The sequence below is a fragment of the Bacillus rossius genome, chromosome 8 (genome assembly GCF_032445375.1).
Source record: "Bacillus rossius redtenbacheri isolate Brsri chromosome 8, Brsri_v3, whole genome shotgun sequence".
Taxonomy (NCBI): Eukaryota; Metazoa; Arthropoda; class Insecta; order Phasmatodea; family Bacillidae; genus Bacillus; species Bacillus rossius.
The window spans coordinates 51449394-51477093 of NC_086336.1; the positions used below are offsets into that span (position 1 = coordinate 51449394).

Below are 27700 nucleotides of genomic sequence, written 5' to 3' on the forward strand. Positions count from 1 at the left end.
TGCGCGCCTAATATTCATTAAGTGTACTTTGTCAACGTAACTTTGCGCCACGTCATCTGTGCGCGACTAATTTTCATTAAGTGTACTTTGTTAATGTAACTTTGCGCCACGTCATCTGTGCGCGCCTCTCTTGCATCAAGTGTACTTGGCATGCATACTGTTACCCGAGAAACCAGTGCCACGAAACATTGAACATGTACCGGCCTGCACCCCGCAACGGACAAGTAGCCCTCAGGGGCATGTCTGTACTCAGTAATTGTATGGTGTGACGTCAATCCCTTGAATAAAGGCACGTCGCTACTACAGCAATCCCACGCATTCTTCTTTAACGTAAATTCCCAGGCAAGACCGCCGACGGTTCTAGCGGACCACGCTGGGGCAACGAACCACGAACCCTCATTGGTTAGACACCGAGCTAGCCTGGCGCCCTCCCGGAACATAAAACGTTAATCAGACCAGCCACCCCGCTAGAACTCGCGCCCGGACTCGAACACGAGACCGCGGACGACGGCAAGTTATGCTTAGAGATCATAACTCGGGCAGAGTTTATACATGTAATAAAATTTAACGTCAGTAATAATAAAATTTTCGATTTTCTTGAACTTAATTTTTAACGTATTTGGAACATAAACTACCACCACAGCAAAGTACATGGCTTCTATTGGTCGGACACGGAGCAACCTAAACGGAAGAGCTCAGCATTGTCGTGTTAATTCAAAGTCCGTCTCCGTTTCCGTGTCATTTAAGACACGGTAATATGTATCCAGACATTACATACAAGACGTCTTGGAAACACATTTCATGCCGCTTCTGTGCATAAGGAATGTCAAGCTATAATGGGGAGGAATTAGTTTGTTGTAGCACACTAATAATACTTATATATTGTAACAGCTTCTTTTATTTTAAATCCTGGAATGGAGGGGTTCGAATCCACAGACCTGGCTTCATTGCAGGGCTGGTACTCCACACGCTAAAGAAAAAAATCCATAATTTCCTCAAACATATTTTATACATATTTTGACAATTTGTTGTCTTCCTACATATAAGGAAAACATTAAAACATATAGTTAATGAATAACACACATGTATTGACTTGTGACCCGTTTCTAGTAAATTAAAAGCGCGACAATTTGTCAAAATTTTCAAAATTTAATATTTATCAAGTTTGCTATCTTGTAACAAAAGTGTTAATGAAAAAAATTGGTTGTCTGTAAAGTCGGTTTACGGATGATAGTTTAACGATGGTTTAACGTGACAACATCATAACAAAACATTGATGAAATTATTGCATACTTTTATGAATAAAATTTAATCATTTTTATTGAATTATCACTATTTTGTATGGATACAAAGAAGGAGTGAAATGAAATCTACAATTTAAATGAATAATTTACTTTTGTTTGAACTCATTAATTTAAATATGTTTATTACTTTAACGAAGATATTATTTTAACTATAACTTTTATAACTTACATGTTTGCTATTTAACTTCTTCCAATCTGTGTTATTCTGTTAAGGATAGGACGATGATAGGAAAAGTAGGAAACGAATGGGAGTGTTTCAGGTTTAATGTGCCTCGAAAAAGTCAAATCGATGGTTGTTCCAATCGAGTGGAAGAGAGATATATGCGGCGCAAGCGTACAATGAGCGTAACGGGACACAGCGTAACGGGACAATGTGCGTAACGGGACACTTTTTCGTGCGTGCAGCCGGCGTTCATCGATTTATTAGACGTCACGTCAAAAAAATCCAACCAGTCCCGATGCTCGTGAAAGTTAAAACCCTTTCGGTCACTGTGTCCTATACAGAGGACGATGTGTTCATCTTTGTTTAATAATTGTAACAAAGGTTGTATGCCTTCGTAGTCATATTGTCCTATATCAGGTAAGATACTTTTTAATAAGTACAGCTGCTGCACTCTGTAGCTTTACAACCAAAATGCCAGAAATTGATTGAAACAGGTTTGGAAGAGACTCCAAATTAGGAAACCGACCTGAGAACGCCATTTTTTTTACAATAAATATAAATAAATAATTTTATAAAAAAATATCTTTTTGAAGAAAACAATATAATGATAATACTGTATTAAGTAAACAATGTCTACAATTAGCAGTTCATAGATAAATGTGCTTATAAAGTACTGTCCTTTGTATGGGACTGTGTGAGTAGCATGAGGGAAATTTTTTATACTCTTGGGGGGCCTGTAGTGTGGGGAAGTCCTAGTTTGTATGCAATTATGTTCGCTAGCAGCAGGTACGTGTAGCCCATTTGTTAGCGACTTTGTTCACTTGTGTGATTCTGAATGTGAATGCTACAACAAAGATGGATTTTATATATCAGCCAGATAGTCCAGCAGTGAGACACAATTGGAAAAGAATGAGTGCTGAAGAAATATTGACACTAATTGAGAATGGTGATTTGTCAGACATTGAAGAGTTTGGGGAAGAAGAGGCCGACGAAATAAATCAGTACCTACAATACTGATTTAGCATCAGGTATGTAAGGATATCAGTATTCCATATCTGTAAATGATCATTTTGCAGAGATATGAGAAAAATACTTTTATTCAAGACATTTCATCTATACCATGCCCTGTTTTGTACATCTTTGTTTCAGATGTGCCCACAGCACATTTGAGTGCTGAACCACCAGCATTAGAGGAAGATGAAGTTGTTATGCAAGAAGAACCAGGTAGGCCAGTGCCTAACACTGATCAGTCATCCATACTGGAAAAAAAATCAGGTGATCTAGCTAGACCCCTAACTGAAAAACAATTTCAAAAAGCATATTTTGATGAGCAATGCCTCACAAAAAAAAAAAAGATATAACGTGGTAAAAAAATGCTACATATGAATCACCACACTATAAGCCCTTTATGTCACACATTGCAGAAAGTTTTTAACTTCCCAGTCCACTGACATTGTTTCAAGAATATTTTACTGATGATCTTGTGAATTTTGCTGTAAATAACAAATTTATATGCTATTCAGAATAATGTTGTAAAATTTCCACCAGTAACAGCAGAATAAATTCACAATTTTTTAGGGATCCAAATACTAATGGGAATTCTAAGCTACCCTAGGGTACGCATGTATTTGGAGGCAAGATTTAGAGTACCACTGATTTCTGAAAACATGCCTGTAAACCGTTTCTATAAAATAAGGCAAAACTTTCATGTTACTGACAACTGGAGAAAAGACCCAGATGATAAAGATAGTTTTTGGAAAGTCAGGCCAATATTTGAGTCTATAAGGTCTAGGTGCCTGGAGAGTGACATTGAAGAAAGGATCTCAATTGATGAACAAATGGTGCCGTTCAAAGGGACTGAATGTAAAACAATTTATCCGGAACAAACTGACGAGACGGGGATTTAAAGTATTTGTTTTGTGTGGGGAGAGCGGGCAAATGTATGATTTTATAATCTATCAAGGCTCTACAACTGAACTAAAGAGACAATACTTACAGTTTGGTCTTGGCCCTGCTGTTGTCATGCAGCTCTGTGAAAGAATTTCATCACAGAACAGCTTTTTGTTTTTCGATAATTTTTTTAGCTCTTATTGGTTGTTTCAATGGCTGCAGCAGAGGAACATACATGCTGTAGGAACAGTTCGAACCGAACGATTTTCAAACCCTCCTCTGGAATCTGATAAAGAAATAAAGAAGAAACAAACTCGAGGTTTCATGCAGGAAACAGTAAGCACTGACAGGATTTACTAACAAAATGGTATGATAATTCGTGTGTTGTAGTTGGGTCTAACTTTGTTGGAATTGGGGGAAAAGATGTGTGCCGCCAGTGGGATAAAAAAAACAAAGAGTACATCCATGTTCAGAGGCCAGAATGTGTCAAGTTATACAGTGCCAGCATGGGGGGTGTTGATAAATATGATTTCCTCATATCACTTTACAGAACTTTCATAAGATCCAAGAAATAGACTTTATGACTTCTGACCCATGCAATTTGTAAAATATAGTCAACAAAATTTTTGCTGTATGAAGATAAAGATATTTTTCATGGAGTCTAGTAATAAAATAATGCAAAATAAATTCTATTTTGAACATATTGAATTTAAAATTAGTACTAATGTAACATCCGTGACAACCGGAATGGCTGCATGGCTATCACAAATTCGTGGCTCACATACAGGAAGGTTGCCAGCAGTTTGGGAGTGCCGGAAAAAAATGTAATGGATCTTATTCATTTTCGCCAGCAAGTAGGGGAATCTCTAGTTTTGGCAGGCAAGACAGTAGACAAGAAGGGAGTCGCCCCTCTTCATCACAGCAAGTCCCTTCAGTCCCAAAGAAAAGGGCTGCTGTTATAAGGCCCATCGTTGATGTCGGATATGATGGCTTCAAACATTTACCCGAGTTCAGTCAGCAGAAGAATACTGCCAGGTGCAAGTGTCCTGGCTGTACAAGAAAAACCTTCATCAGGTGTACGAAGTGCAATGTTCATTTGTGCATAACATGGGGAAAAAAACTGCTTTAAATAATTTCACACAAATTGAACTATGAATGTGTGAGATAAACTTGATAAATTAAAAAAAAATTATATATATATATAAATAAATAAATAAATAAATAAATAAATAAATAAATATATATATATATATATATATATATATATATATATATATATATATATATAATATAAAATTATTTCTAACAAACATTAACTATCGACACTGATTTTTATGAACTTTAAAGCATTTTTTAATAGTTTTTATTCATTATTAAATCCTATTACTTTGTTTAAAAAATAATTTAAAAACAAAATATATTTGCATGGTGCTCACAGTGTCCCCTGTAGAGGACGATCCGAATTTTGGATTCCAGTATTCGTATCAAAACAATAAATACATCAAAATCTTTTAAAAAAATTTGAATAACGTCTGCTAAATTTAATAATTTTTTACAAAAAAATGATATTTCGTGATCGAAAGGGTTAATATATAAGGTTGCATGTCGCCACATGTGGACATACCATCTGGATGACTTCGGAACGTGGCTATAACAGTTTCTGCAATTGTGCGCATTTGACTTTCAGCCTGTTAAATTTCTGTTGTGTAATATGCGCTTACTTCATTGCATTTCTGGTGCTAACTAAAGTTTCACCCAATGCGCCTAACGAAGTAAAACCTCAAAAATGCAGGCAATGATTATTCCGGTATAGGGGGAAATATCATAGGTTCAGCATTGATGAATTTACATGCGACACGTTTGGTACTCCTGGTGTTTGGCTAGCCCTGATAAATCAAAAGTACCATCTTAATAAACAGAATTATAGTTATATTTTAAAAGGGGGAAAATTTGTACCATTTTTCTCTAAAATTAATATTTTTCATATGTTTATCATGTTCAGCATTATTTTAAAGAATTCTATGTTAAATTTCGAGTCTGAGTTTCATATTATTAGTTTATTTGTAGCAAATTAATTTGTTTGTTACCAAGGTTGGATGTTTACACATCATTGTGAAACCAGCGATCTCAGCCACAAGCCCTATTCCCTCAATATGCTGGTTTCGTACGTGATATAAACACAATCACATCATTCAACAAACAAAACATGATTATATATTATAATTTTAACATTCTATTTTCTTTGTAGTGAGTACAAAACCCTTATAATAAAATAGCAAAAATACACACAGCATATAAAATTAGCTACATCATATTTGTTACGACCCTCATGTAGCCGCAAATACAGTACAATTGTAGGAAGTTGACTATGTGTTTATCTCATATAAAGGAAATTAAGAAAGTTACATATTATTACCAAGAGTAAAATCACATCTCGTATACAGCTGTATATACTAGCCGCCTTTACAAATTCAAGATTACGGTTATGGAGCGTGTCGTAGCCCGACACGTATACTACACATAATTTGTTACATTCTTAATCAACATTACAATTGCTTTCACATATAAGTAATTCATGTAACATGCTCGAGCTTCTTGTATACTTAATAGATTTCATAAAAAAAGTAACCAGAATATAACTCAACATTAAACAAGCATCAGCAGTTTGCCGAATCTAAACAGTACCCTAGAGTGCTAATTTATTACGCGACCAAATTGATTGCAAGTAAACTCCATTTAAATTACGATAGAAAAGACTCTATGCATATTAGCAGACTAAACCAATGCATCATAAAAAAGCCTGATCGAAATGTCGCTCGGGCAACATGTTCATTAACTAGTACATAAAAGATAAAAGTTACATTCAAATCAATTTCTAAGGGCGTGCCAAAAAGAATTGACTAGATAAACGTTCTTACGATCCGTACTCACGCTAAGTGCTGCCCAGACACCCAACTGCCATCATGACCTAACCAGACTATGTCATGTCAGTTACAAAGTTACACCGAAGAAGGAGGAGCCAACCAAATTTACGAGCTTATATAAACTTGATGTGACGTCGGCGCATGCGCAGAGTGGACGGATCCAATTCAAGAGGGGTAAGGGAGACCTATAGGAGGGGATATCAATCTCTCATCCCGTGGCGGGCACTTCAAAATATCCGCCATTACGTCAGTCTGCCGGCTCAATTGGCAAGTACTGATAGACTCACTTTTTTTTCTTCAATGCATGTCACTTCCAGCTGATTTCAGTTAAAAATGGCTTCACTTTATAAATAAACATTAGCACTGAGGTTTTTACAACTATAGTCCCATTATGTTTGAAAAACAATATTTTTTATGTAGCAAGAAGAAAATTTTCCCCAAAAATTATAACTAAAAATAGAAAGAGGGGGGGGGGGGGGGGAGGAATTCCAGGAATTGTTCCTTCTTGCATATCCAGTTGTATTTTAACATAAAATACTAAAATAAAGAAAATAATTGTATTTAATGCAAAGTTGTATAGTTAACATAATATATTTGATCTTCAAAATATGTATAAAACTTTGAGGAATTTTGTCCCAGTTGCAATTGTTCTGTGTAACATGTCCAGTTGTATTTTTATGTAAAGTATTAAGATAAATTAAGCAGTTAAATGTATTGCTGATGCGAAATTGTACCATAGTGAAAATATTTATGATTTCTGAAAATATGAAAAATAAAACTTTGATTTAAACTGGATACGCTTTAAGGGGCAATTACTAATCTGTCTAATAAGTGCATTCGTTAATGGTATCGATAGACTGTACTGTGATATTTCGGTAATGATAAGGGCTGTGGCTGAGAGCTCAGATTGCCCTCTTGCTCTCAAGGTGATCTCGGTTTGATTCATGATCGCGGTGTCTAAACTTTAAAGTTTTTTTAAGCAGGAAACCTGGCAGACACAACCATGATCCTGATGGTTTTCCCGGAAGGACCATGAAAATTGATTTTTTTTGTCACGTACCAGTCTAGATTATGTGAAAACTTAATTTGACAAATTAAGCTACCTACTGCAAAGAGAACCAAAGTACCGTAAAACGGGGTGAATAGCAACAATTTTAAACTTTGTAATCTCAAAGTTCATTGGTATATAATGATGTTGCCAACATATATATTTTTATAGTCTTATCTTGGGTGGTAGTTTCTAAATCTATAATGTATATGCGGCAATTAAAATTATTAGTATTATAAATTAATAAATTTTTTGCTGTTGCAATTCACCTCCCGAATGGGGTGAATTGCAACAACAGTGTTTTTGTTATGAATGTTGCTAGTAAGACATCTGGAAGGGTGAAATGCAACAGTACATTCATGAATAGATTTTTATTAAATTATTTTCAAGTCATTACCATCATTAAAACTTAAGAGAATTAAAAAAAAAAGCAAAACATTAGGGCCTAATTTACACAAGTTAACATATTATTTCAAAATAAATGCGCATTGCACTTGTTTACATTTATATATAGCTGCAAATTTTGTGATCTAAATTAACACAGATTTCAAGCCACATCGTATTGATTCCACTTTTCTGATGATGTTGAAAATTTCAACACTCCTCTTCTTAAGACAGAAGGAGGTTTCACTCTGCCTATAATTTGAGAAAAAGAAAATGCACAAATATCTAAGACTAGAGGGTACACAAAAAGACCACCACCAATGAGATCTTTAGAATGAACTTTTTTCTCTCTCAAAAAACTCCCCTGAAACATGCCATCTTTTTGTTCTGGTGATTTTTGCACCACACCAATATAAAACTGGCTAAGAAATTGTACTAGCAACCAGTCTCCTTCTTTCACACAATCAATCTGTACACTAGAAACATTTTTAAATGTCTTGCCATTTCGCATCACGTGAGGTTGTGCCAATGTCTCTAGGGATGTGGATGGTGACTCCGATATCAACTCTTCTATTCTATCAGTGATTGGTTCTGATATATCACGCACAACACACTCCTCGGGATCATCAGTTTCTTCCGAATCACCACAAAAATCCATTCCTTTGACACTTCGACCTGGCACGACTTGAACTTTTTTCCTTTGTTGACGTTGTTTTGGTAGGTCATTGTACCGCATTGACTGCAATATGTTTACTACAACGTCATCAACAACAGCACCATTGGTTTCTCTAGAATGTAGACTGTGGTTAGGCAAACGAGAAAGAACTGCCTCAGCATCTATCGGAATAATTCCACATTTCCTGAAGCCTGATACTACATTCTTCTTCTGGTTAGGTTCGATCTTGGACATCAGTGTTTTCAACAGATGTGGAAAAGTGGTTTTTGGAACTGATGATTCCTTCCTACCTGGACCTTTTTTCCATTCTGTTAGTATTGTACGCCAAGCCATCTTCAGTGGTCTAAAACATGCCACATCTAAAGGTTGTGTCAAGTGAGTTGAATTGGCTGGAAGAAAGACAAATGAAATATCATGTTCGGTACATTTCTGAATGGTGTCAAGAGAGAGATGTGATGACAAATTGTCCCCTATTAGGACTTTTTTCCCAGGTCCTAATTTGTTACAATATTTTATTGCAATTTCCGACACCCAATCCTCAAAGCAAGAGGCATCAAACCAGCCAGAGATGGTTCTGTTGTAACGTGCTCCTTTTGGTCCACCTACTGTCCAAGACTCATATAAATGTTGTGCCTTGTAAACAACATAGGGTGGTAGGCCATCACCATTACCTGCTGCTGCAAACATGACAGATGTTGCAGATTTGCTGTGATTGACAACACGTTCTGGATATTTAATTCCTCGTTTTGCGATGATTTTCTTTCTACCAGGGTCATCTTGTAGGTTAGATTCATCATAATTTATGATGTGGGATGGTGGAACATCACATAGTGATATATCAAGATGGGAAAAATACAGCTTCAATTCATCATAGGAAACGCCTGCCCTGCTGCGTTTGATGTTCTGACACATGCGCTCTGAAAGTCTACCCTTATGTCGTTTCAAAAATAACCTAGCAAATTCTCTCCCAGGCATGTTGTTTGCAAACTTGCTCACACGACGACCACTTTTGTCTAAATAATGTTTTACTATCATTCGTAAATCATAGCCATCCATTGGATAACCCCACTCGCTCACCTGTACTAACCTGTCGACAATAAGGGTCTCCACTTCAGGAGGTAAAACCTGTTGTCCTCCAATCTGTCGTATTGTCTCACCTTTTTTCTTCTTTTTTATGAATCGCGAAAGCACTGTATGGTCAAGGTTGTATTTCAAAGCAGCTTTCCTGACACTGCATACTAGGCCTTTTTCAATGTCACTCATTGCACATTGCAACACTTCCTGTGAATGTTTTCTATATTGTCTGCTGCATGAATCACGAATATAAACGCGCGGCATTTTAACAATAATTACACTAGAGAAACGAGTTACACTGATTTACTATTGTTATGATGTCAATACACATCAAATTACTAACATTGTATACCCTGTGACATAACCTCTAGCCAAACACACACAACAAACAGCTGTTGCAATTCACCCCACTTTTAGACAGCTTGATTAACTTTACAGAAAAAAATTCTCAACTATTTAAATAGCCTCCAACGTTGTTTCCCTAAGTTAAATATCATGACAAGATACCACTAAGAATAATTTTTTACCATTGAATATATAACTTAACACGAGGAAAATATTTTTCTAGATAAAGTTATTTCCTCTTTGAAAAGTAATATATTTTTACTTATTTATTCTGTTAATGCCACGCCAAGGAATATTCGGGTGCCATATTGGAAATTATTTTTTTAGGTACCCTGTTTTATGTATATTATGAAAATGAATTCGAGAAACCACATAAGATATATGTTTTTTCGTCATGAAGGATATTATTACACTCCGATGTTTTGTTGCAATTCACACTCCTGTTGCAATTCACCCCGTTTTACGGTACCCAATGATTTTTCAATACAAATTTAATTTAATTTACGATTTAAGTTTTTGTTGGATTAAATTGAAACGGGGAGAAGGTCCTTTAGGGAAAATTTAAAAACTATGCAAAAAAATCAAAAAAGCACAAAGTAAAACTAAAAATAAAAAAAACTCAGTTTTCAAACCCCAATTTATAATGAAAGCAGATGCAAACATGCAAGCAAGCATCGACCAACTACTTTCAACTTCTTGCATTTCAGCTTGCATTTTTCCTTCCATATTTGAAGTGAAGCGTTCTGAAAATTAAAAAAATTATATATATTTTTTGGCATAGCCTTCAGGCGTAGTTAGATTTCGAAGTACCATTTCTTCTGGAAATATTTTGGAAACTTCTATAAACTTCTAGAACATTTTAAGAACTTAATGTACTTTGTGTTCTCCAATATTACAAAATGACCGATTAAACATTTTCTCATTTTCCATGCAGTGAAAATGTTATGAATGTTTTAAATTCAATGCATCCAAAATTGAATAACTTAGAACAAATTTCATAGATACTAAGGTAGTTCAATTTTTTTTGACTTTCTAACACTATTTTTAATCCATTGCAATTATAACGTGATCATATAAAAATTTGCTTTGCACCAAGGTTTAAAATAATAGTAGGTACGATGCTTGAAAAAAAATTTGAATTAATTTCATAATAAATAAGTTTTTGATTTTTTTAAAATTTCAACACTTGTTATGGTAATAATTCATTTCATGAAAAATAATTTCAGCCAAAGTTTTAGAAAAAATTTAGGATTTATACATTAATTATAATGGATTTGATAGTGTATCTATTAAAAAAATTTTTTTTTTTTTTACTCTCAAACCTTGTTCTTTCCACACCTTGCAGTAATAGTTGGTTGTATGGAAATTTATTTATCAAACATGTTATACTATATTTAGAAAGCTAAACTAAAATTAGAATGGATTTGAAATATTAAATGGTAGGGAAGTATTATTTATTACAACCCTAGGTTTTTTTTGCAGTAATGGTTTTTATAATCAAAAATTATTTCAGACTTAAGTTTTAGATAAAAATTATTGGATTTACAAACTATTTGAAAGGATTAGATGGTGTACGTATGAAGGGAGTTTCAAATTTTTTTGTTATCCAACTCTTGTTTTTTCCGCCCCTTGCAGTTATGGTTGGTCTTATCAAAAATTAATTTGGACAAAAGTTTTTGGTATTAAACCTAAAGTTATAAAACATGTAAATGGATGCGATATTCAGCATACTAGAGGAGTTATAGCGATTTTTCTGTTTTTTTTTTTTTGAAAAAAAAAAAAAAAAAAACCATCCCCATTTATACCCCTTTGGTCAGATAATGCCCATTAACAAACTCGACGGAGATTTTCCATTACTACATTTTATTGAACAGTTTGGAAGTGATTTCTAAAAAAATCCCACCAGTTATCGTGTCCACCCCTGTCCCGGAACAGAGCGAGAGCGGCCACGTACCGGCTTGTCTCCCTAGGTGGAGCTGGTGTTCCTGGTGGATGCCTCGTCCAGCGTCGGTGAGCAGAACTTCGCCAGCGAGCTGCGGTTCGTCAAGAAGCTGCTCGCGGACTTCACGGTGTCCGTCAACGACACCAGGGTCGCTGTCATCACGTACGCTTCCAAGGACCAAGTGGTGAGTCTCGCGGGCAGTTTGGACGAACATGGAAGTGCGTGGATTCGAGCTCCATGCATCGTCATCGGAGTCGACGGAAGGTTGTAGAGATGCCGGTGGGGCATCGACGGAACAGAAGGGGCGGGTGCGAATTCCAGATCACCCCGAAAAAACCTGCACGTCACGTTTTTCACTTGCGAAAACTTCTGGGCTTCAGACTCGTCGGGATTGGTGATAGGCGATTGATGCGTAAATTTCGCCCCATGGGCGCAATAATAGACGGAGGGAGGGGGGAGTTAATATGCCTCCTTACTATGTGGAAAAACAAGGAGTAGCTAGAGAAATGTTTATCTTCCTATTTATATTTCTTTTACTGTATGACACCAAGAGCCATCCTCCCCCATGAAGGAAATTTATTGCAGAAAAATCTCCCTCCCCTTTTTTTTTCCATTTTGACCTGGATACACCCTTGTAAACTGTGAAATTTAACCAGAGCAGTGTTGCTGGTTGGTATGTGCGGTGCCCGGGAATTTGAGATGGACTCAGGTAAGTGCAAATAATTTAAATTTAATACATACGAGGGCATATCAGTAAGAAATGCACATAATGTTTTTTTTTAAATAAATAAATAAATAAAAATTCGTGACCATATGAAACAGAAATCTAATGATTACTTATTTTTTACTGTTTCACATTTGAGTCATTTGTCCTAGCGGTGTATTAGTTTGAAAATCCCGGTCTCATAGAACTCCATCGTCTACAGGAAGAGCCACATTCGTTTGGCCGTTTGAGTTTACAAAGAACACGGGCTACAAATTATCCAGGGATTTTTGTAAATTTATGGCTATTTTTCGGAAATTTACCCAGTACTGAGTTAACTTTTTTTTGAACATAAATCCAAAAGAATATCAAAATAATATTCTTGGTATATTAAAAGACCTTTAAAAAACTTGTTGAAACACTCTTATTTTTTCCACGTGTGTGTTCATCTTTGTTTATAAAATAACATGCAACTCGGAAATAAAAATACAGTGCAGTTCCTGCAAATATTCAGTCATTTGAAATTACCAAGAACAGTTCATTTATGTTAGGTAAGATTCTTTGTCGAAAAGTCCGGAAAAAATACTGTAATTGTGAACAGTCAGTACTGGAGCGTCCTCTGGTACCCTTTTGTTTTTATAGTAAATAATTGAATTTTTCATAATTATTTTCTTACCTAAAAATTGACATGTGTGTTACTCATCGATACGCCCTCGTGTACTTTTAAGATGGTTAAAAACGGCACGGAGGGTTTCCTGAAACCTGCGTTCGCCGACTGTGGTTGTGTAGACGGAGGCGCTGGCTCGGTTGCAGACGGTGAACGTGGACCACATCTCGGCGGCCTCCGAGGCCAACCACAAGTGCAGCCTGCTGCAGGAGCAGCTGCCCTCCGTGCGGTACTCGGGGGGCGGCACCTACACTCTGGGGGCGCTGCTGCAGGCCCAGGTGCGACAGGCGGGACATCCCGCTCGACGGCGTAGTGTTTCCTTTAAGGGCGCCACACACGATCAGTCCAAACTGACAGTTTAGACTTTACAGTCGGAACCGAACAGCCAGAACTGCCGTGTGTGTGCAAGGACGTTGGACTGAACAGTTTGAACTGATGGACTGACGGACTGATAACTTTCCCTCAAATCGGACTGTGCGCTCGGAAGCCCACAGTCAGAACTGCCGTGTGGGGGTATAGGCATTCCGTCAGTCCAATTATTCAACAGCTGAGCTTCGTAGCAGACGTCTTTGTTTATATAATTTTTGTTTGCTTTAGTTCTAGGTTTGTGTCATAGAAAAGGGAGAGATATAGTTTGTGTTTATTGTGAAAATAGATTTATTCCTCTGAAATGGCTTCCTGGTCGAAAGATTTTCTTGCTGATTTTATAGAGTTGTGGCATGAACATGAATGTTTGTGGAACATCAAAAGTAAAGATTACCACAACAACATTAAAAAGAATACCTAACCACAAGACTGATCGTGTGTGGGGAAAGCTTCAGTTTAGTCCAAACTGTCAGTTCGGACTGTTCAGTCCGAACTGAGCGCATGGACAGATCGTGTGTGCAGAGAGCCTCAGTTCATTCCAAACTGTATGTTCCGACTGAACAGCCCGAACTGATGGTTTAGACTGACGTGTGTGGGGGCCTTTACAGATTCCGTCCACATTTTGACTATTTACTCTACGTACTTGTTTAGGAGTCTGGCATTTAAACTTATTATCTTATAACAGCACACTTCATTTACTGTCCCTCATTCATTGCATTTTAAAAGCATGAAAAAAAAAATTTCAAGTTTTCAAGTTTGTGATTTTGTATAGCGACTTCGAAGCAATAAAAAAATATACAAAGATTAATTGAGTGAACATTTTTACTCGAAAGAAAAAAATTGATACTCTACTGATAAGTAGCTTTGAAAGAAAGTATCGCCTACTCATAAAATTATCGAATGAAAAATATAGGTACCTTTATACTTGTACGTAAGATAACTAGCGAACGATTAATGAATCAATATTTTTATTTCAAATTTCCATTACAAACTACATAAAAATTTTATCATCACAGGAAATCAAGAAACAGACTTTATCAGCTAAACTGTGAAACAATTGGAAAGTACCCAAACTTAAATGTAAATACTATAGCAATTCTTACATTTAAGGCAAAGCGCAATGGTGGAACTGATGAAAAGTCTTAGATTTAGGAAAGTGTCTTATTAATTTTACTAAAATTTGTTTAAAATAAATCCATGAACTTTTATATCTACGATTCATTGATACAACGCATGCCAAAAGAAGAACTTATTCGGGTAAAAGTGTCGGATTAAAAAGGGTCACGAACAAAAGAATCGGTATCACAAGATGATGACGAGTATAGTTATTTCCCCCCGTGTCCCAAAGTGTGTACTCGAAGCAAATATCCTAATACTACAATATGGGAAACTCTGGGCCAATTAGCATTGGCAAAGCGTGAAACAATGTACTGCTTTGTTTTCCAGATATTTTCCGCCCCACGCCGCTAGATGCCGTTACTGTAGTTAGGTGTTCTCACGCGCTTGAAACAACGTCACTTGTCTTATGTATTTCTTACGAGTAGAGACATGCAAAATTCGCGGATTCATTTCGTGATAGGCTAGCATCAAAACAACTATACCTTCGTACCGCTTCTGCGATTGGCCCACATTTTATCCGGGTAACTGTGAGCCAAAGGGAAACACTAAACCAAGAAAGTGCCGAATTACGGACAGCCTAGTTGAGACGTCTCGCGCGTCAGTAGCCTATGAACAGGTGCCATTTCCACGAGTATTTAAAGTACTGTGGAGTCTATCCTAGAGGTCAATGTATCCGCGAATTTTGCAGGTCTCTACTTATGAGTTTCCCGCGTTGTCCCTGTTGCAACATGTGATCCAGCAGTCTGCCTGCTCCGTGGCGCAGGCGGTGCTGGCGGGCGCTCGACCGACCGCGCGCCGCGCCGTGTTCCTCGTCACGGACGGCTTCTCGAACGGCGGCGACCCCCGGCCGGCGGCGCGGCGGCTGCGCGACTCCGGCGCGGCGGTGTTCACCTTCGGCGTGCGCAGCGGCAACACGCGCGAGCTGCGCGACATGGCGACGCCGCCGGCCGCGCTGCACTCCTTCCTGCTGGATGGCTTCGGCGAGTTCGCCGCCCTGGCGCGGCGCGCTCTCCACCAAGGTACCGCCCCTCCCCCCCCCCCCCCCCCCCACCGCATCTCAGGCCGGGGGCCGGAGGAAAATTCGCAGATTCATCTCGTGACAAGTTCACGTTCAAATGATTGTATCTCCACATTTGCTTCTGTTCTTGGCTCACGGTCATGGCTAGAGACCCGGAAAATTCGCGGGTTCAATGACCTCCAGGATAGACTCCAATATCCTCTACACACTCGGGCAAATGCCAACTGTTCACTGGCTGCTGAATTGTGAGTCGTCTCGACTGGGTGGCCGGTGTTTCGACACTTCTACGAGTGGAGGGTCTCTAATTGGCCCTCAGTCCTCCATATTAACAGTGAACCAATGACAGAAGCAGCACTAAAGGTATAATTATTTTAATTTTAGCATAACACGAAATGAACCCGCAAATTTTCCGGGTCTCTAGTCATGGCCCACAAGGGGAATGTATGGCGCGTTTGGTGTTATTGTCAAAAAATTTTCAGACACTTGGGGAGAAATAAGAAAATAAAATAAAATCGGAACAGGTTAATCTGTTGCCATTAATTGCCTCAAATGGGTACAATATTTTGCTCAATATTTTAGTGTTAGACCTATATTTGCATTCAAACGCAATTTTGATAAACTTATCTTCAAAAATTTCTTGGTTTAGGACCCCTGGACCAGCTTGTTGGACACTGTCAAATTCAATGTCCTAGGTTAAAGATAATTTTTTTTTTTTGGGTGGGAAGGGACGATTGTTTTATTTAAGGGGAGGGGGGGGAGTGGATCCATCATATCATTGGGCCAGGGAGGGGGGGCACCCATGCATTAGAGAGAGGGAGGGAAAACATCCGGGGCCCAGCACCGGGGTGGGGTGGGGGGTTGAGTTTTGATTTTTTTTGTTTATATACATGAGTTTAACATGATAGTAGGACAAAATTACATGTCTATTGCTAATAGAATTCATTGAAAACCTTACAATTTAGGCAATATATCTGTTACAGACTTAATGTTTATTCTTTTGATTTGGATGGGTTTAAAAAATTGTACCATAAGTAATTGGGAGGGGGCCAGTTAGTTTGTGTCGATAGCCCTGCTCATGGTTTATATGGAGGATGCTCACCCAATGACAAATCATCAACAAAAGAAGTATCGAATCAGGGGCGACCCAGTTCAGATGTCTAACATGTCAGCAACCAACGGAACAGGCCATTTTTACTCGAGTTTGTAGAGGACTGTAGAGTCTATCTTAGAGGTGAGTGAATCTGTTAATTTTTTTACAATCCCTACCTTATAGCCTAGTTACTCCTTCATTACTTACCATAAAAGTTTGATTTTTAAGAATTGACCCCATTTGAACCAGGGGTGTAGTAGCCATTCAGAAGACTATGCAGTTCTTACTAAACTGGGGGAAAAACATGTTTTCCCCGGTTTATTATTTTTAAATTCGGAAATGCCTTTTTCAGTAAATGTTAGTTATAATGTGATAAGATCAGTGCTTAATTTCTAAAGTTTTAGGTGTGGGAACTCTAAAGCGGGATGCTCAGACCGGGGAGTCTGGAATACCCCCCAGGAAGGAGGAGGGTCCGGGGGCCCTCCCCCGGGAAAAAGTTTTGAAAATTATAACTGTAAACCCGCGTTTTTAGGCCATCCAGACATAATACTACAATTATTTTTATAAAAAATTGATATTTTAATGGTGATTACTTTTTAAAGTGCTTGAATATGATGTAAGAAAATAAAAACATGAATTTAAATTGAGTTCACCCTTTGCTCCATTAACATCTTGTTGACTACTTTCACTGACCATTTTGTTTGAAGCAATGAAGCTTACCAATATTACTTTTTTAATGAATGGTAAAATAAAAACAAATAAAGCCTTATTTACAATTTTATTGATATACAGTACAGTTGTAATAATACATATCCATATGTAAATAGATGTTTTTGAATATAACAGCTTGCTTGAACTACAATTTTGCATATTTTACAAAGAAAATTTGGCCTACCTTATGGGTAAAAAAACAATATTTATACATTCAAAATAGACCAACTTCTTGGAAAATAAAAGGAAGTGTTTAATTACACACAAAATAAATGACACAAAGAAGTAACACGGTTTCATTTTAAAAATTTAATGAAATTTTAAAAAGTTAAGGTGTTATTTCATCTACTTATTATGACAATGTACGGTTTGTAGTCATTGTAGTCTAATATTGTAAGGCAATGCCTAGTTGGTAAAATTAGTTGTTTGTTAATTTTTTGAAGTGAAAACTGCAAAAAAACATCAATACACAACTAACTGTAAATACAAAAAGAAAACTAAGAAAACTTTAGTTTAGAACACAACTACAAGTTAGGCCTAGTTATTTTTATGAAAACTTAATGTTCTGAAATTCTAAAAGATATTAAAAAAGAACGGGTTTAGGAAAAAAGTTCCCACAATGCAATGCTGTCTTCATTGTACGTTTTCTGCCTTCGTTGTTTTGACTTGGTGTCAAGTGCAGAATGGTGTCCCTTCGCCAGCCAAGTTTTGACGTGTCGCTCGGGATTGTATCTAGCCACAGGAGGTCCTAGGAGCCTGATCCGCAATAAATCGCAAACCGTGCTAATGTAGAGTGAAGATCTAAGAGGAGTCATAATTAAATTCATTGCAGAAAATCCACGTTCACATTCAGCACTAGACACTGCAATGCTATTTATGATGGATATCAGTTTCTTAAACGACGGCGGCTGCTCAAGAATAGTAGGTTTCTCTCCACTTAACATAGGCTTCAGTCGCTGCTTGAAGTGTCTGAAGTCTCTAATTATATCCTGAGAGCTGCTAATCTTAAATCTATCGCAGATTCGCTGGATCTCACATTCTCCGTAGGTGATGGATAAGTCTTTTGGCCAATACATGGGGTGGATCACTTTGATGTCATTCATGATTGTGTTGTAGTTTTCAGACGCATTTGAAGATGATAGCAACCTTGAAGTCAAGTTGTTTGCGAGGCTCCGATAGAACTGTTTTTCTGGAATACTTGGTATCTTGGCTCTCACATAAAGTTCAACATCTTGAAACATCAAATCGTCAATAGCAATTTTAGCTTCCACTGAACGTCTACCCATGTTTTCAACTCGGTTTTCAAACACTTTGATTAACAGTGTTATATCACTGTGGGCTTGGATAAGGTTGAGGCTTGATTTTTGAAGCTGAAGGGACAAATCAGCTAACTCTTCTAGAGCATCGTACATCAATGCAAGGTTGTGTACGAAAGTTGTAGAAGACAATGTACTACAAAGCCCTTTGTAAGTCGAACGTTGCTTCGAGTCCCTTTGCTTGTCTTCAGATGCTTCAAGGAAATGGTTGTACAAAGCTTTAGAATCTGTCCAAACTGCTTTCACCGCCATTAAGCTGGAAGCTACCCAACGAGTATCTAAAACACGGCCGATTTTCAAAATTTGCTCCTCTAGTCCTTTAGCAACTTCTGCCAACTCCCTGCTATTTTTCGGAGAACAACTAAACATGTTTCTAATTTTATCCATGAAGATCTTAAAATGATTGATTCCAGCTACTTCTTCTACGGAATCGTGTACGGCAAGCTCTAAACGATGGTTCAAACAATGCCAAATGAACAAGTTGGGGAATGTTTCAGTAAGCTGCATAGCAAGGCCAGATTTTTTGCCTAGTAGCACTGATGCACCATCACAAGTTAGAGCAATCATGTGGTCTTTTATGAATTCAAAGCTTAGACCTAATGCTTGTAACTGATTTAAAAGTTCTTGTAATATACCAGCTGATGTTGTGCTATTTAGTTCAAAAAGTGTTAAGAACACTGTCATAGGGTTTTGCATTCCTTTTAGAACAGTTCTGATATAAACCACCAAAGCATTTTTGTTTGAAACTGAAGTGGCTTCATCTAAAAGCAGGGAAAATTTAGAGTCTGACTTGATTAGGCCATTTATTAAGTCTGATTTCATTTCATCAGAAATATGATGAACTATATTGGAGCAAGCGACATTTGAATGGAGGATTCGGCCCATATCTAAACCATTCATTATTTGAATATCAATTTCAGTTTCAAACTCAAAGAATGGCCTATTTAATTTGGCTTGCTTATAAGCCGTGCGGAAAATGCGCTCAGTTACAATTTGCTGCTCTTGATGCATAGAAGCAACAGCTTTTTTCATTGTATCTTTCTTTGCTTCATTGAGTATTTTTTCAGCTAAAGAGTGAGCTCGAGACCCACGGTGTAAAAATATATTTTTCCTAAGAGAGGATTGCTGGTCTTTCTTATTGTTTCCGGAAGCGGTAATAGTTCCTAAAACCCACTCTTCGCTAATCTTTAGGCCCTTCGTTTTCCCGGCACCTAGAGTACTCACGCTTCTGCAAACATTGCAACCTAGTTCTCTGTTCACAATTAACCATGGATTTTTTGCTTTGAATTCAACAGTTTGTTCTACAGACCAACAAACTGGCTGTTCACCCCCAACAAAATCATTATTTTCTATACTAACCTTAGCTTCGTCTGTATCAGATCCCAAACCCTCCAACCTGGATACTGTTTTGTCTGACGAGGAAGTCGAAGGGGAAAGGTAATCGCAATTATCCTCCTTGATTCCGATTGCGTCTTCTTTTTTATCTTGATTAACAATTGAAGTCGTACTTGATGCTTCCGAATTCACGTAACCTTTTTGTTTCTTAGGGTTAGGTTTAAAAAAATCAACAAATTTTCTGGTAGTCATAGTCAAACTATTTAGCTGCACTAGCACTAATAAGTATAAAAACGAACACAATCATCGAACACAATGCAACTTGTAACTTAAACGCGAAACGGTGTCAAGGTCAAGTCAACGCACCTGTTGTAAACTGACTAAACTCCAACGATCACGGGGGCGGTGGCGCGGCGAAAGAATGGAGGGGAGGAAGGGGTGGGCATTGTTATGTTATAGAGAGGCGCGGACGAGGATGACTCACCAGTCACCTTCCTCCCTGATTCTGTGCATGACTCATCACAACACAGCTCACAACGGCTTGTACGGGCGCTTCCTACCTGCTTACGAGTCACTCGCAAACAAAGCATAATATTGATCCAACGTAATTGTTTTTTAAACTTTTAGTTTTAAGTGCGTTCCCTTGCGTTCCGGCACTCTTGGGAGGTAAGGGAACGCCGTTCCCTTGCGTTCCCACTGAAATTAACCCCTGGATAAGATTAGAATTAATGAAAAAATAAAGAGTTGGGATGGGGTGAAAATTTTTTTTTCATTGTCTGCCAAAATCATAGTATCTCTTAACATGCTTTTTAGACTTTTCTTTTACTTGATATGCAAATAAATAATATTTTACACATAAGCAGAATACAGGACAAAAAAAACAAAAACAAATTACAAACTAAAAAGTAGCTATTTGATGTGCGACTTCGAAAGCAAAATACTAAAATAGTGTACATAATGTGCCAATTGTCGGCAGGGAGGAATGTATCCCAATATCCTGCCCCCTTACTATCCACCTGATATGGCCACAAATAAATTTAGGAATGTTATAAAATTTATTCTACCTGACTAACATTTCCAACCGTAATCAAAAGTTAGTAATAATTTTTTTCTTTTCCATCTCACATGAAAAGTTATTCATATAACTAAAGGTGCAAGTATTGACATTTTGATTTTATGGCTGGAGGCTAAGTAAGTGTAAGCTTGAAACTTTCTGAAAACCCCCGATACTCAAAGTGGGATTAAAATCCTTGCCGGTAGGACTAGAAGTGAGGTATGCTGACCTATTAAATCTACTGATGCTGGCAATAATATAAGAGTTAGTTCAATATTTCAGCTCTGTTTACTTGTCTACTTCTTGGAACAGATATACTTACTGTCCAAGCCAAACATCTGGGGGCTAGACCGAATAATTTCTTGCTCACTGATCCTCAAATTGGGGCGGATAATTGAGGCTGACATTCTTAACTATTTGATGGTGTACTGCATGTATCAAAAATAACAACTGAAGTTCAACTTGAAAGTTTCTTTCGGTGAAAAAAAACACCCAGCTTCCTGAATGTTGATTCAGCCACACATTCTCAGCAACAAAATAATTCGTAACCAGAGGGGGATCCAAAGGAGAGGGTTAAGAGACTCAAGCTTACCCATCTATTCTGATCGAAACTCATGCTTGATAAAATTATGTTTTCTGAACAAAACTGAGAAAACCTTTTCTTTCGGAACACGATTTGGGAACGCACCCTCATGAGCTTTCTGTTTTTGCTAACAGAGGCGGGTACGGGACTAACGTTTGGAAGGGTTACCAAAAGTCCGAATACTCCCCTCCCCAATAAAACCTGGGAAACAAGACTAAATATCTAGACTAGATAATATAAAACAAGACATAGTTATTTATAGTACCTAATACATCTGTTTTTGATAAGTATTTAATGTAAAAATAGCCCTATATTTACTTCAGAAGTCTTTTTCTCCATTGCATTTTTATCCCTTCACGGTAATTGTCAACAAACCCGTGTGCCCACTCTCTGGACCCACTTCTGTCAGCTACTGTTCATAACATATCTTGAGGTAGTTCAGTGCAGGGGCGCAACAACTAAATTTCCCAAGGGGGGGGGGGGGCAATATACCTTTTTATAAAGAATCATCGATCCCCCCTATTGAAGCGACGGTCCGGGGGTCCTCCCCCGGGAAAATTTGTATTTCAAGGTGGAAAATGGGTGCTATTTAAGCAGTTTTATTATCTAAAAATTGATTACACAGTTCTTTCTTTGCCCCCGTTTGCCCCCACTTCAAGGTTTCAGAGGGGGGGGGGGGCAAAATACCCTTGCCCCCCCCCCCCCCCCCCTGTTGTTGCGCCCCTGGTACAGTGTGACATGATGTGGAGGAGGTTACGTTGTTCTCGGCGCAGACCTGAAGCCTGGGAGGTACGTGCCCCTGGGGGACAGCTCGCCGTGCGACCGGCTGTGCGTGGAGAAGCGCGACTGCTGCGACGCCACGGCCAGCTGCAGCTGTGGCGTGGACTCGGGCCACTACGCCTGCGTCTGCCCACCGGGCCACTTCGGCTCCGGCCTGGCCCGCTCCTGCAAGGGTAAGGGCCGTCGACACCATCAGGGCCGCAACTAGAGTCTCTGGCACCCGGGGCATGAATGGATTCATGCGCGTTCCCCCCCCCCCCTTTTTTTTTGCACATACCACACCAATAAAGCGGGGGGGTCCGGGGGCCCTCCCACGGAAAAATGGTGCTATATTGTAAATCAGATTAGAAATTTGAAATTCCTGGCATGCAAGTTAAAAATCGTTTTACCAGTTACAGTAGGAAGGAATTACAATGCAAGCGATTTCGGTGCCCCCACAGCTTTGCGCGCCCCCCCCCCCCCCCTGTTACGGCCCTGGGCACCGTCTACACCCAGCACTGGGAGCTCTGCACTCTGTTCAAGATGTGTTTTCTCTCTCGTCGAGGAGAAACCAAGTGTCCAGGGGGCAAAATAATTTTGTCAGGCCCTTTCCCTGCTATCTAAAGCAAAAATATTTTCGAACACCACAGTTAAAAATAAATCTGAAGACTGTAAACTTAACTATGACTGTACATAACTGTAAACGTGATCTGTGCATGTGACATTACTTGTAATGTTTCCTATGAATTCCTATAGTGGACTTGTAATTTTCATCCTGTGAGAGTAAAACCAAGCATTAAAAAAATTTTTTGCAACTTAACCGGGGCCCTCCTAGTGACAGGCCCTGGGGATTTTCTGGCGAGTTTACTCAAAAAAAAAAATCCAGATTTTGACAGCTGAATATTCTTTTAAAAAGGAACACAAATTATAATTGATTAGCTACTTCTTTGGATTATCGCATTGCAACACTCGGCCGTCAAAGTATGAAAGTTAGTAGAAGCACCTGTTGAAAAGTGACCACGCATATCTTGAACAGAGTGTATTGCTCTCCTATCTTGCTTTCTTCTCGTATACGTATAAGAAGCAAAAACTGCATCTTCTATATTCTGATTCATAATTTCTAGTCTTTATATAGCTATGCTATTAAAAAATTATTTATTTGAAACATTGTTGATAAGACTTGCAGAAAAAATAGCAGAAAAACCAGGAAATTTTATTCTTGTTTTAACATCTTGTAAAAAGTATAATAACTTAGTACAGTAAAACCCCGATTTTGCGAACACGGATTTAACGAAAACAGCGATTTAACGTAAAGGTTTTCAGGAACCAACAAAAATCACCAATTTATTAAAATAATAATATAGATTTCCAAAAAATGCAAGTAAATAGTAATGGAATCTTATTAAAAAATACACTCTGTGGTGTCAGTAATAGAATGGAGGTACTATATATTAATATGTGCCTTTGCATCATCTGTCCAAATACGAAAAAATTAAAAAAATTGTTCAAATTGCTTAAAAACTCCGGGCACTGTAACTGAATTGCGTAGGTGCGTGCCATTGCGCGCGCCTGGATAGATAGACTGTCCGCGACACATGACGTCATGAAGGGTTTCTTTGTCCGCATCCCCCTCCCCCTTCTCTATCCCTGGCTTGACTCACCACGTTATCTTCCAAATACGCCCGCATAGTAACAGTGCTAGCCAATAATCACACGTTTCCAAACATTCCCTTTCCCATCCTCCAGGTTTTTTCAACTTGTGACCACGTCACACCAATACGCCATTATCATTATTTTCTAGAGGTGTAAAAGTAACGAAAAAAAGCGTACCCGTATGTATTCGTTACTATAACAATTAGTACTCGTTACTATCGTATTGTTACGTTACTCGTTACTTCTGAAACCGCATTAAAAAGCTATTTTATGTTGCACCAACGAATCGAGTGGTATTGCGTACGCGTACATTATGACGTCGCGTAAATAATAAATAGATTATAAACAATTAACAATATTTGATAATTAACAGTTTTTGTTAACCAAGAAACAATTAAATCTCATTAGAGCGGCGTTTTTATATTATCTCTTTTAAGATAAGAACAAAAAAACGTGAAAATACGCGATAATAAAAAACAAATACATAAATATTTCTAATTTGTAAACAATACTTTCTTACGTTGTTTCTGTTCCAATCTCAAACTTTGTCTACACACACAATACCTTTAATAAACAGTAAAAAACTTTGACGACGAATTTCCAAATTATACTTTACTTAATAAACAAACATCGTTCTTTGTAACGCAAATTCATCGAATATACGCGCGTATGCGTAAAACATACGAAAGATACGAGTAACGAGATGCAGCCGTGTGTAACGTTTCGTTACTCGTTACTAGATGGCGCACCCTTTACTCAGTACCGAATACATACGGTTTGCTACAGCTCTATATTCTCAGTAAGAGCTTTGTGCGCGGTGTTTAGTTTTTGGAATACGTTTTTTATAAGTGCTGCGCAGCTCAGCGAACAAAGAGAGTCAGCCGGCGGCTACGCCGCGCCGTAACATCAGCTGACCGAGTACAATGACCTTTCTCCGCGTACGGCGCGCTATGGACGGTAAATTTTCATCAATTTGCGGCCTTTTTTTTAAATTTTTTACTGTGATGCAATGTGTATGTAGCTCGTTTTTGTTATAAACGCTGCAAGTTGCGACTGTATTTTATAAACTTTAACGCATTTCTTACACTTTACATATTTTTAAACTTTTTTTTATGCCTCATTTTTTACGGTTTCTAAAAATCTGTATGTACGACCGAGGTGTACGTACGAACCGGGGGCCGTACGAGCGAGATCAAAAACGTTGAAGATGGAAAGTTGACGAAGTTTGAGATAGCACGGCAGCACAAGATATCACGTCGACCCTGTCTACGATATGGAAACGTAGGGACGCGATTATGAGTGCGGGGGTCATTGAAAATCGGTAAATCGGATTTAACGAAACATCGATTTAGAGTAAACATTTTCGGTAACCGTAGCACTTCGTTAAATCGGGGTTCTACTGTAGTATACAACTGAAAAATATACATAATGAGTCAGAATTTGACAAACAAATTTTTGCTGTAGGTTCATCACAAGAAAATAAGTCATACAGTAAAACCTTTTTGTTGTGACCCCATTTATTGCGACCACCTCTCTATTACAACCCGATTTCGAGGAACCGCGAAAAAATTGCCGAAAATCTGAAGAAAATCGGACAGAAAATAAGTTTCTTGTGGTGAGTAGCGTGTTACTGTGTTTCTCTTACCGATTGCTGTACTGCCGTAGGATCTAAAAATAGATACCACTTCCTGTCGACCACTGTCAGCGCTTGAGAACCCCCATTCTACGTCCCTTTGCCGGCAGGGTGCAGATAAAGGTTTTTGTGGCAACGTGTTTATGTTTAGCTTTTTGCGAGTGTCTAGTGTGGTACGCAGTTAAGGCAAAGCTACCTGCTGGATTTCTCTTGATTTTGATTACTATCGGTTGACAATCAACAGCGACCGACTAAATGCACGCCCGCCTCGACTTGTTTTAACTGCCGCAGCGATGTTTATTTTGACAGCTCAAGCAATTATCTTTTCCCGTGGGTTGATAGAAAGAGGTCGCTTCACCCAGCATGAAAAAAAAGGCTACGCCACTTATTCCCCGCGCAGGAAACACACTGGCTGCCGTCTGTCTACCCCACATTTATCTTTTTTCTAACATTCCACGTCTCGCCTCTCGCGCGAGCAATAACTAGGGCCACGATTATATGGTGAATCGCGAAATCGCGAAATTTTCCGCGAATTTATATGGAAAATGTGAAAAAAGTGATTTTTAAGAAAAACCGCTAAATAACACCGAAACTACACAATACATGTCTCTTATATTTTAATGTGAAAAGCTTGATAGTCAAGACTTGCCCGGGTCCTGGTTGATAAGCTGGAAAAATTTCCTGCCTTGCATTTCTACATGCTTCCTCTAATCAGCTTTAGGGCGCCGTCTGGTCAGCGTGTGTGTTAGTGAAGCGGGATGATAAGAGCGACGCTCAATGGTAGTTCTAGCACGGTAAAACCTCAAAGTGCAAGGCTCTGAACTGGCGCGCAGTCATCTCGTTCCCGTCAGATAACTGTGAAATTTGAGCGGTGACCGTTACATTATATTGCGGAAAAATAAAGATAAAGATGTAATGCATTTCCAATGATACTTTCAAGAAATTCGTAACGGGTTTTTTACACCTAAAACTTCGAAAACATGCCTTTTAGCCATTTTATCTCAATAGAACCAGTTGGGCATTAACAAAATTTCGGAAAATCAACTGAAAATTTCGGAAAACATCTATTACGACCCCCCCTCTATTACGACCCTATTCCTGGGAACCGTGAGGAGTCGTTTCAGAGAGGTTTGACTGTATATGACTTATGGTCTAATGTGCATACCAAGGCTGGTATACGTCTTTGGAGTTGAACAACAATTTTATTGTAAATAATAGAGCGTCTGGATTATGTTCAATTTAATGAAGTTCTACAACCACTGCAACTTTTGTTGCTGTAGCATAGTTATTTCATTGAATTAATTTGTGATAACACCTTTATCTTGCACATACTTTTGTGATATGTACTACCCCCAATCATTTAAATAAAATCATTTTTCTACAGTCACAAATAGATGCACAGTGTTCAATTTAAAAAAACATTCTCTTTTATTAACGATAAAAATTTTTGTTCAGTCCCAACTTCAAAGACGTATATCAGTGTTGGAAAGTACTTTAAACTACAAGTTGCATAGATGTTTTCAACTTATTTTGTCATGATAAACCTGCAGCCAAAGTTTGTTTGTCAAAGTCAGACTTATTTTGTATACTATATTCATTATAATTTAGTTTATGATTTCACACACACGCATGCATGTACACATGTGCACATGCACACACATAAACTTTTTCATGAATAATGTATGGTTTGGCAACAGAACTCTCAATTTCATTGAAAACAATATTTTAGCCATACACATGTCCAAAATAATTTTTTTTTAAATTAATGTTTCCCATTGAAAGAATCATTCAAATAACTTGTAAATGTTATGAAGGGTAAAATAATGATCCATACATATCTGTACATTTGATATTCCACCAAACTTGTCCTTTTATTAAAAATCTTCACTGTACATTTACCAGTTAATTCAATACCTAAGTGAATCAGCCATTCACAAAATATG

The 27700-nt window shown here is 38.0% G+C and overlaps 1 protein-coding gene and 1 long non-coding RNA gene across 2 annotated transcripts in view; both read left to right on the top strand.

Annotated features, from left to right (window-relative positions):
• Positions 1-1456: 1456 nt before the first annotated feature.
• Positions 1457-4523, top strand: LOC134535322 (uncharacterized). The gene is made up of 2 exons (XR_010075607.1): positions 1457-2495; positions 2617-4523. It is a non-coding gene; the product is annotated as an uncharacterized LOC134535322 (long non-coding RNA).
• A 3730-nt stretch (positions 4524-8253) lies between these two features.
• LOC134535371 (sushi, von Willebrand factor type A, EGF and pentraxin domain-containing protein 1-like) overlaps positions 8254-27700 on the top strand; it is a 93896-nt gene continuing 74449 nt past the window's right edge. The window contains exons 1-5 of the mRNA XM_063374444.1: positions 8254-8262; positions 11779-11934; positions 13267-13398; positions 15369-15624; positions 22486-22665. Coding sequence (XP_063230514.1) covers positions 8254-8262; positions 11779-11934; positions 13267-13398; positions 15369-15624; positions 22486-22665 — 733 coding nt within the window. The remainder of the gene's footprint in view (positions 8263-11778; positions 11935-13266; positions 13399-15368; positions 15625-22485; positions 22666-27700) is intronic.